The sequence below is a fragment of the Nannospalax galili genome, unplaced genomic scaffold (genome assembly GCF_000622305.1).
Source record: "Nannospalax galili isolate Female #2095 unplaced genomic scaffold, S.galili_v1.0 scaffold186, whole genome shotgun sequence".
Lineage (NCBI taxonomy): Eukaryota > Metazoa > Chordata > Mammalia > Rodentia > Spalacidae > Nannospalax > Nannospalax galili.
In genome coordinates, this window is record NW_008358774.1 from 9,523,312 (window position 1) to 9,535,014 (window position 11,703).

General features: G+C 38.2%; 1 protein-coding gene across 1 annotated transcript in view; it reads right to left on the minus strand.

The window, feature by feature from the left end:
* Positions 1 to 11,703, minus strand: part of Enpp1 (ectonucleotide pyrophosphatase/phosphodiesterase 1) — a 76,210-nt gene that overhangs the window by 32,663 nt on the left and 31,844 nt on the right. The window contains exons 2-6 of the mRNA XM_008822143.3: positions 6,758 to 6,830; positions 5,172 to 5,288; positions 4,016 to 4,141; positions 2,757 to 2,817; positions 24 to 121 (exon numbers count right to left, since the gene is read on the minus strand). Of these exons, the coding sequence (XP_008820365.1) occupies positions 24 to 121; positions 2,757 to 2,817; positions 4,016 to 4,141; positions 5,172 to 5,288; positions 6,758 to 6,830 (475 nt within the window). The remainder of the gene's footprint in view (positions 1 to 23; positions 122 to 2,756; positions 2,818 to 4,015; positions 4,142 to 5,171; positions 5,289 to 6,757; positions 6,831 to 11,703) is intronic.

Below are 11,703 nucleotides of genomic sequence, written 5' to 3' on the forward strand. Positions count from 1 at the left end.
AGTAGTGAACTCTGGTTACTCACTTAGTTTGCTAATAACAGGAAGAAGTCCACCCCAAGTGTGTAAATACTCAGCCCTGAATCCATCCAAAGAAAATAAGAGGGTAGGAGGGGAGTCAAACCTGGTAATGAGAGAAAGAATTGTTTTAGGAGGCAAAAAGAAGACACATCCAATAAAGACACGCTCCTTCCCCGGCTCCACTCCAGTGAGGTTTTCTCACTGAGCTCAGATGCAACCTGAAGAAAACTGACAAGTCAGCAAGAACACTCGAGAAGGAGATCTGACTTGCATTTACATTCTTACACATGGGTTATCAATGCATAATACACACGTGTCTATCAATAGTACTTATTAAGCATTTGGATCACTTTGAGCTACTGCACAGAAATTGTCAATCATGGTTCCTGCCATTCTAAAAGTTTGGTCAAATGCTACTAAAATATAATTCATAAGAGTTCCATAATTTATAAGAAAATCAATGTCAGTAAATAGCATTGCCTTACATTTTTTTCCATTAATTCATTTTCCCAACACCTGCTGTCTCTACCTCAGTAAATAGTGCTCCATTAGGCATAAAATATATGTTATGTTTAGGCTTGTGGTTTTCCCTTTTTTCAGGCTGAGGACCAAACCCAGGTCCTTGCTAATGCTAGGCAACTGTTTCCCACTAAGCTGTACCACTAGCTTTATATTTAATTTTAAGCTCCATATGTTTTAAAGATGTAATTATTTGATGCAAAAGTTTGAGAGATGTTTATTATATTCAAATATTGAAACAAGAAAGAAATTACTTAGAGCTAAGAATAATTAAATGATGTCACAGGGAGAGACAGAGATAGAGAAACAGAGAGAGAATATGTTGTGGAAAGTCAAACAGGGAGGTAAAATGCCATATGTAATGGGGCATATGTACTCAGCAAAAGAGTAACTATGAATTCTCAAAACAGTCACAGTTCAGGAATTTTATTGCTTCTAGCTTTACTTGGTAGAGGGTAGGGGAGCTGTATTACTGGGTAACTGTGAAGACTTTCTACTGACAGTTTCTCAGTAATTTAAAATCTGAGTGCAAATATTTTCTTTATCTTACCATTTTAACCATACTACCTCCCATCTTACCCTCAACACCCAAACATAAAAGCAAGCTCACAAAAAGAGCAGCATTATACCATTTTCACTCGCTACTGTCTATAACGTAGCTTGTTTGGGAGATAGCACAAACTGTTGTGCATAGTCTCAGTCTCTGTACAAAATCACACCAATCGACAGCACACATAAAAAGAGCTTAGTGAACACTAGGTAAATACACTGGCATAATAATACCCAGAAAAAGATGTTCTAAATTATGACAGGAGTTATATTTTCCATTAAAGGATTTACATTTGAAAAATAATGATCAACGTTTAGAAGGAAAAGTCAAAATTCACCAAGTCTAAAATTTCTAGTGTACCTTGGCAGGGAATCAGCTTAGAGTATATGAGAAATCCTTTTTTCTTTACATCTTTTTTTTTTTTTAAAAGACTCTTTTGATGAAATTATTTGGTTTAGATTTAGTTTTTTGTCATCATTACTACTGCTTTAAACAAAGAACATGTGTGACAAAATAAATTTCATAAATGAGCAAAATAAACTAAAATATAGGTTTATAATGTTTTTGAGTTTGGAAGGCTCATTATGTTAAATAGGCAGAATTATATTTCTTGAGCTGGACATGATGGCACATGCCTTTAATCCTAGTACTCAGGAGGCAGAAGTAGGTGAACTCTGAGTTCAGGGCCACCCAGGGCTACATAATGAGACCCTGTTTAAAATATATTTACATATATATATGCATATATTAAGATGAAATAATTCACTAACTATAAATATTCCTAATGCCTTTAGAAAATATCTATCCTGCAATTCCTTAATTTTCTCTGTCAGGGCTGGAAAGATGGTTCAGTGGTTAAGAGCAATGGCTGCTCTTGCAGAGGACCCAGGTTCCTAGCACCCACTAGAAACTAACAACCGTCCATAACTTCAGTTCCAGGGGATCTGGTGCCCTCTTCTGATCTCCACGGTTATTGCATCACATGGGTGCATTCACATACATGCAGGCAATACACTCATACACATAAAATTTTAAAAATTAAAAATTTTTTAAAGGTTCTCTGTCATGGTCTAGCATATGTAATTTACTCTGCAAAATATTTTAAAAACAAAAAGAACAAAGATGAATTATAAAACTCATGCAACTTCTTCTCACAGATGTTACATATTCCAAAATTATATAAAATTACAAAAAAATAAAATACAAAGACTCAGTAATTTAATACAAGTTCCACTCTCTTTTTTTTTTTTTTTTGGTCTTTTTGAGACTGTCCTGGAACTCATTATGTAAACTAAACTGGCCTTGAACTCACAGAGATCTGCTGGGATTAAAGGCGTGCACAACCACACCCAACACAAGTTCCACTCTCAAATCTCCCAAAGAAGGTAAGGATGCTTCCTTCCTAAAGAAGGCAACAAACACTTCCATCAGCAGTCAAGAGTAATAAACGCTAAATATTCAGGACATGTCTTTTTCCACTAGCTTCCAGAGCAGGTGGGTCACACCACAAGCCTCTCTGTACCACCAGCGCCAGACCCAAGATCTGGTAAAAACTAATGTTTAGTGAACCAATGACTGATCATCATTTTTAATCACCTTAACTTAGAAAGAGAAAAAATGGTCCTTCTAAAGCAGAAAAGAATGCATGTGTCTCAGAATCTGATCTTACCCTTCCGGACACTCTGGTGCATTAATGCTCTCACAAGTTTCTTCCACCCAACTTTTCGTATCTGAAATATGAAGTAGGCATACTTAACAATGACAGTAACTGCCATGCATATCAGACATATTAAGACAGATTCCAAAAACAAAACATATAGACATCATGAGGCACTGAAGAGAAATATAATGAATAAAAAGACTTATTCTGTTTCAAAATAACAGTTCACATCAAGAAGAAAAATAAATATACCATTTCAAGATTAAAATAGACTACAGTCAGCCTCCTTGTAACCCAGAGTTCTACATACACAGATTCAACCAGCTGTGGTTCATAACTATTTTTTAAATTTATATCTGTTCTGAATATTACAAACCATTCTTTTGTTACTTCCTAAATAGTACCATCAACAACTATTTGCACAGCACTTACTTACATTGCACAGGTACTGTAAGGAATCGTGTATTATTTAAAGAGCATGTGAAGAAAGGCACAAGCTCTGTGCAAATGCTACGCCATTTATATGAGGGACTTCAGCACTGTTGGGTTTTAGGGTCTGAGGAGATTCTAGAAACTGATCCCATAGACACAAGGGGCAATTATAGTATCTTTGTGAGAACTTGGATACCTTTTTCATTTTCAAAATCTTAATATTTTCAGTCAGAATTTATAACACTCTTCTCTCAACCACCCTACAAAATTGGTATTTTAATGTTTTAGTTCTAATTCATTTTGAGTCAGGTTCTGCTAAGAAATTTCAAGAACCCCTGGAACTCTTGAACAAGACATCGCAGAATGGTCCACTGAAGAAATAATTTCTCAGGGTAATTTCACATTGGTTCTGGCAGTGTATAGCAGGCACAATCCTCATTTACTACAAGGAAAGCTGGGACATAACTATCAGCCAGAACTGGAAGAGGACACTTCAACAAACACAGTTTTAAGTATGAAACTATTATCAGAATGGCATGGAGAGGACAGCAAAGAGTGATTACAGTTAAAATAAGAACAGCCACACACAGACAATTAGTGTCAAGCAGGATGACAGACATTAAGTCCACTTCATTAGACATTCTCGGTTCATGTCTATGTTTGAAACATTCTTTAATAAAACATTTTATAAGTCTTCCATCAAATAAAATTGGCCCATCAATACAACTGCCAATAGAGAGCCAATAAATACAACAAAGACAACTCCTAGGTAACAACCCTGAAAGGCTTATGAAGATACCAGGCTTCCAGAGAGCCCAGCGAGTTCAGAGCCTGACCTTGACACACAGAACTGTAGTTGATGCAGCAGTCATTGTGGGCCTTGCAGTCATCTGAACAGGAACACAAGTTTCTGGATAACCTTTTCTCACCACACCTGAATTTGTTGCAAGTCCATATATGTTCTAAAAACAATCATCAACAAAACATGTTTATGATTCAAGTTCAACATATCCAAAGTGAAGACAAATTTTCACCATTTTAGATAGGCAATGGAGACAATGAAATATTTCATGAGTCACTTGGATTCTGTCACCACTACAGTCACTCTCTGAACTGACAGCAGACATGAAGGTACCAATTGTTATTATTTCACTAGAAACTCAGCATTTCATTATTTAAAACTTGGTCACAAGCTGGGCATGGTGGTGCATACTTTTAATCACAGCACCCAGGAGGTAGAAGCAGGAGGATCTCTGTGAGTTGGAGGCCAGCCTGGTCTACATAGTGAGTTCCAGGACAGCTGGGGCTACAGGGAGACCCTGTCTCAAAAAGCACAAAAAAAAAAAAAAAAAAAGAAAAAAGAAAAAAACTTGGGCACATAATTATTATCACACAATTCATAGAAAAACCTTGGGTTTTCCCACCAGCCATTTTCAGGGTTCTCAAATTTTAATCTAAAGCCATATATGATGGGAAACTACTGTACCCCAACATTCAGGAAGCAGAGGCAGTTGGATGACAAGTAAGTTAAAGGTCAGCTAGGGCTACACAGCAAGACCTTGCCTCAAAAAAGAAAAATAAATTTGATCCACTCCCTGTCGCAATGTCATTCATGTCCTCTTCAAATGAAACTGAGCTTTTCCTATGTTGATAGTTTTGTTTTAAAGCATAAGTGAATAACCAAGCACTCCTTTAATAGGTCCATAATGAAAATATTCACATATTTAAGCAAATCAGGACACAAATGCTTCAGCATACATTAAAATAGACCTAATTTGTTATCCATAAAATGTTTAATAAAGTGCAAAGTAAGTTACATGAACTTTTTCTTCACAGAGCTGCTGAAATGCAAAGGCCATTGTCAAAACCTATGTCAATGCTAAATCAGAAAGAGAAATGCTGGAATGAGTCAGGCAACTCAGGGGCCTCACGAAGTGGATTGTGACCTTTTCCTACCACCCTTGGGCCACCCCTTTCCTTGCCCAGGTTTACCAGGGTCCAAACACATCTCCTGGAAATCTAGACAGCAGTTTCCGAGGTTGACACAGTTGGCGTCGCAGCGGCAGGTCCCAAATGTCCTCTCAAAGCAGCGGCCTTTACAGCTTCTTACTGAAAATTGGGAACAAGTTGGATACTTCCAATCACAACATTGCTAAGCTAATGCTCCTGAGCCAAGACCTGTCCGGGAATTTAATTCACATTTGCTGCTTGGAAACTAGGCAACTTTACAGACAAATAGTAACAATCATTTCTAGAGTCAGGAAGAAATCCTAACTTTCCTGCCTCAGGAGGGAGGTGGTCATTACAGCAACAGTTAATACTGGGAGCTCATAAATATGTACGTAGTAGCAATTTTTAAATTATAACACATACTATGTTGAGCTTAGATTAAAACTAATTTCAATCCTTTATCTTGATGTGTCAAATTGAACGCAAGATGAATTACTTCTTATTTAGAATAGCTTACATAGGTGAATACTAAACCCTAAGTTTTTACTTTTATTAAATTTGGATATATTTGCTCTTACATGTCCTGACTAGATAAATAAAATTGCTGTATTTCAAATAATCACTAAATATTTTTTAGAATTTTTTATTTTATTTTATGTATATGAGTGCTTTGCCTGTATGGATGTAAGTGTGCCATGTGTGTGCAATGCCCGAGGAAGCCAGAAGAGGCACTGGATTCCCTGGAACTAGTTACTGACAGTTGTTAGCTGCCATGTAGGTGCTAGGAATAGAACTCTGGTCCTCTGCAAGAGCAGCAAGTGCTCTTAACCACTGAGTCATCTCTCCAGCTGTCTGCTTGTTTAATCACTAAACATTTTTAAATGAGTAATATTCTAAAAACGGGATAGTGGAACAGGAAAAAAATTATTCAATTTTGAAAACTGAATTACAAAAGAAAGTCATCCATATGACTAGGAAGGAAGAGAACCACAGAACTGAAAGATTAAATTTACTGTGATTCACTTTCATTATTTATATAGTAAATTGTCAGTGCTGGATAGATTTCAGGTTTTGATCTAAAGAAAACATAATTAGAAGTGTGACAGTTTCACTACCACTTTGAAACTAGCAATGGCTGAAAATTCAAAACATTCAGAGATTGTAGTCGCCTGGGGATGCTAACTGGTCACCTAGTAACCTCCAGAGTTGCTTTAGTAACCAACTCCTTGGGGGCTCAGGCACAGTGTTCCAAAGGTTCCTTCAGAAGTTAGAGAGAGGGCTCCAGGGGCCCCACATGGGAACTGGTGGCCATGTCTTCACATTTCTTTATGGGAATTGGTTTTTTAATCTTCTTCTATGTTTGAGATAATGTTTTGTAAGTAAATAAAATTTTGTAGGAGCTGCAAGAAGAAGGTTCAAATCCACAATAAACATCAAATTTTCAGTATCTGTGGGGTACACACAGGACTCAGGAATTATACTCAATCATACTGTGGCTGAATACACACATGCACATACAGATACACACATATATGCACATGCACACACAGACACACAATAAAGGTACATAAATACACAGACACACATATACACACACATGCATTCACATACACCATAGAAATAATTACCATCTTTGGCACAGCTTGGCTTCAACCCAAATATACAACCAAGGATTGTTGTTAACACACATACTGATAAAACCTGTAAGGAGAGAAAATAGACTATTAGCTACTTTTAAAGTCCTTCTATTTCCCCACAGCCCTCATTTCTTTCAATATTTCTAACTTTGCTAGAGCTGGTATTTCTGAATCTGGCTGGATCAACCCACTGGAATGGGTTAACTTTTTAAATTTTTCAAACAGTACACTTTTGATTTATGTACTACTCTAAAAGCATGATAAACTTCAGTCATAATTACTTCAATGTCCACATTTCTAGATTATCCAAAGTTACTGAATAAGGAAATTCCTCAGCTAGTACAAACAAATTAGCCAAAAAATGGTAATGCTTAAAAGATAGAGAGAAATCTGGGGCTGGAGAGATGGTTCAGTGATTAAGAGTACTGGCTGCTCCTGCAGAGAATCCAGGTTCAGTTCCCAGCACCCACATGGCAGCTAACAACCACCTGTGACTCCAGTTCCAGGAGATCCAACACCCTCTACCGACCTCCACAGGCATAAATGACACTGATACACTTAAGTACATGCAGACAATAGTCTCATACACATAAAATAAAAATAATAAATAATTCTTTTTTTAAAGATAGAGGCAGGCTGGAGAGATGGCTCATCAGTTAAGAGCACTGACTGCTCTTTCAGAGGACCCAGATTCGATTGCCAGAACCACATGCTGGCTAACAACCAACTCTAGTTCCAGGAGATCCAACGCCCTCTTCTGACCTCTTCGGGCATTGACAACATGGGTGCACATAACACACATAAACCCAACACAGCATCCTCATGTGCACTGTGCCAGCTTGTGGGAATGAGCACTGAAGTGAAGTGATGACATTCGGAACCTGATTTGCTGTGAGCTGGTTCTATGATTTGAAGAGGTCATGTAAGCTTTGTAGATATCAGGTTTTTCATCTATAGAATTACAGGACTGGACTACATCAATCTCTCAAAATCTTTCCTGTGCTAATATTTTACCACCTGACTCCCCATGATTCTTGCCTTTATTTGGTGTACAACTTCTAAGATCAATAATAGGATTTTTGATGATTAGAAGGAAAAGGACCAAAATAATCTACAAAACAATCCTTCCCTTTTTTGGGAGATTGTTATTTTGTTCAAAGCACTCTGAAATGTCAGCTTATAGGGCAATGCAACAAAATATTCATTGGGCACAGACTATATGCCAAAATGTTCAGCACCAAAGAGAAGAAAGACTAAGCACTGTTTCAGGGACCTTGGGTGTGTGGGAGAGAAGACAATGACAGCAACACAAATGGCCCACCTCTGGTACTCTCCATGAACCAAATGTAAGTTCTACAGTGTTTAAAGGAGAAAGGTTGGGGTGATTGGAGGGGCTGCAGATTAGAAGGAGGTTCATGGAGAAAGCCTTTGGCAGGGGTGCGAATGGGGCAAATGGTATAATATTACTAAACAGTGTTGAAAGAAGGAAAGGGAAGACAGAGCAGGGGGATATCCAGGAGGAAGACCGCCATAAGGAAGTACCTCCAAGGAGGAAAGGCACAAGGAACGGGGTGGATGAAAAGTCAGCAGTCCCTTTTACCTAGAATACAACCCACTACAGCAAATACAAAGGACAACAGATGCTGGGTGGAGGTACAGAAAGGTGGTGTGGTATTGACGGGAGGCAGGGTGAGAGATGACAAGAGGAACGGGTGACTGAAATACGGTGGATGGTGGGTGTAAGCTTTTGTTAACTCATTTGTTCAAGCACCCTGAGTTCTAACCATGTTCCGGTCTCTAGGTCAGCTACTGGACATGTGGACACCACCTCTGCTTTTGAAGTGCTGCTACCAAGTGACTACAAAACTAAAAAGGAAGTGTAGATGAGCGAAGTGAGGCAGCAGGTCTACCTTACTGCAAAAGAAAAGGAGACAAAGGAGACGATGGCAAGGGTTAGACTGAAATGCAGCAGGTGAGGTCACAGTGGCCTCCCCTTCTCCGTGCTTTCATTTTTCAGTTTTCGCTACCCACAGCCAGCTAGAAAACATTAAGTGAAATTGCAGAAATAGTAACTCATACGTTTTAAATTGCGCACTGTTCTCAATAGAGTGATCATAGAATGTACCATTGTGCTCTGTCTCACCCTGAACATAAATCGTTTGTCTGCATGTATCTACGCCGTATATGCTACCTGTCAGTTATAAGAGCAGCTGTCAGTTATCAGATCCCCTGGCACAATACTGCTCTGCCTGCATTCAAGGAAGCTTTGCAGAGTAGCCTAATGCTCTGTCCCAACACTCCTCTATTCAGCTCACTTCATCTCATCACTAAGGTGTTGTACCTTATGCATAGGCACTTTCTGTCACCAAAAGAAGCATGAGTATAGAAAAATAAGATAGAAAGACCACATTCATATAACTTTTATGGCATTATATTGCTACAACTGTTTCATTGCTGTTTTGATGTAATTTTGTTCCTGATTTTTTGCAAATCTCTTTGTGTCTGCTTTTAAAATTAGACTTTTTGTTATGATGGGTATAAAAAAATAGTGATATCTATCTATACACACACACATATATATATATAGAGAGAGAGAGAGAGAGAGAAAGAAAGGAAGGAAGGAAGAAAGGAAGGAAGGAAGGAAGGAAGGAAGGAAGGAAGGAATCTGTACTATCTTCAGTTTCAGACATTCATTGGGGGTCTTAGGACATACTCTGTACTTAAAGGGGAACTAACATGTCTACAAAAATGGGGAATTATTAAATGAATATATGAACAATAAGTAAAATAAAGACAAATGGACAGAATAAGGAATAGAAGAGGGTCCTGGAGGAATTCTCCTGAACCTGCGATGGTGGTACAAACACACATTTAAGATATCTACCCAAAGCGTTTTTAAAAACTCTTTTCCTGTGAATTCTCAATATATAAACAGAAGAAAGACTAGTAGAACTAATCTATATTCAGTACGCTGTAATTTTAAACATTAAGATAATAGAGAATTTAACTTTTACAGTTTTGTAAAATTTATCTAGAATAAACAGTACTCATCTCTCTCTGGTAACATTTACAGAGTAAGGATTTTTCTATGCCTTGGAGAATTGTCATATTCCTTTCTAAATTCACATGGGTTTCCAGTATTATAACCTTTGAACTGAGAGTATCACAAAACATCTTTATGAGTTTCACATGAAGTTCTCCAACTGTGTCGCATGCCCTGGGACATCTCCATCCACACTGGCACCACCACCCTCACACATAAGTCCATAAAGCTCCCTTTACTAAATTCCTCTGGTCTCGTATCTTAATCTACTTCACTGTAGAAATCCCACGGTGAGCTGTTTCTTCCAGAACTCCATTTACATTCTATTTGAATTTCACTTTCAACATTACTGGACTTTCATCCTTCAATAGTCAACTTCTGTTTCAGTTATCCATTGTTGTAAAATGTCACTGATACACAAAACGTCAATATGAACACATGCTTTGCTGTCCTTGCATGAACTAAGTAAAAGACTAGTGTTGGTCAATAATTGACAGACTTTGAAAGAAGTAATATGATTGGCTACTGAGTATGAGATACACCTGTTATTTACATAGTCCTATGTGGGCTGCTGGGCTAGCAGCAAAGTTTGTATTTCCTGCAATTACTAGCTATTAATATACCTGAAATTTGAACCATATTGTTAGGGAGCTGATGCTATTTAATTAAGCACTGGCAACTGAAATTCTACATATCAGAGAATCAAGAAAGCTGGCACTCTCTACAGAATTATGTGTGGACAACAATGATCTAAGCATATTTATTTCAAAGTCGTTTGTACCCCAAAAGAAAACAAAACAAAAAAAATTATTTTAAGTAAGTCAGTTCAATAAGTCATGTTTCCTACCATAGAACCCTCTTGAGGGTTAACCTCAGAAGCAGACATGTCAGAAGACTGAGAAGAACATATACAAAAACATAAAATCCACAAGTGCAAAATCCTGAGCTATAGGACAGTGGAAGTGGCCCAGTGTTCATGGTGAGGGAAGCATCACTGACATTGAGTGAGTTCCAGTGTGACTCAGATGTGATGGAAGGGATGTGGGCTTTCCACGGAAAGTATAGAATGGATGATGAAGACTGAATCATCCAGGAAGAAGGAAAAAACTTCCAAACTCCAGGAGCCCATCTTAACCTAAGGTACAATGGCCCTTAATGGCATGAAATGCCAGGAAAGGGAGAAATGAGATGAGAACTTGGCATGGCCTTGTAAGTGGGAAGGGAGGATGGACAAAGCAATAGGAGATGTAGGAGTCAAGGTGGATAGAAAGCCTAAAGAGGACCAAGTAGTCACGGGTATGGTAGAAACGGAAGAGGGTTGGAGAAAGGCATGCAAGAGTTGGTTGGTATGCAAGCATTTAAACTGTGGCCATTGGTTTATCTATTTAACATGTACCCATGGTCTGTGCAGCCCTCTGTCTCCTCCTTAAGTGAAGGCACATACTTCTTTTTTTTTCTTTTTTTTCTTTTTTTTTGGTCTTTTTGAGACAGGGTCTCCCTGTAACCCCAGCTAACCTGGAATTTGCTATGTAGACTAGGCTGGCCTTGAACTCACAGAGACCCGCCTGCCTCTGCCTCCCAAGTGCTGGGATTAAAAGCATGTGCCACCAAGCCCGGCCCATACTTCTTTTTTAAAGAACTGCCTCTTTGTCCCATAGGTTAAGTTATTATAGCAGCCACTGTTTAGACGTTCTTCTTGCTGTTTGTGTGGGGTTTTTTTATTTTTAATTTTTTTTTTGTTTTTCATTACAGCTTTAACATATTCAGTAACAGAGCAAGGATACATCTCTTTCAAAAAAGGCCTAATCAACTCTGTTTATCCAGCATCACTAAACTTACTTGACCACAGAACTGTTGGTTGTAGCCCAGCTGTTATTCTCCACATACTTTGAGG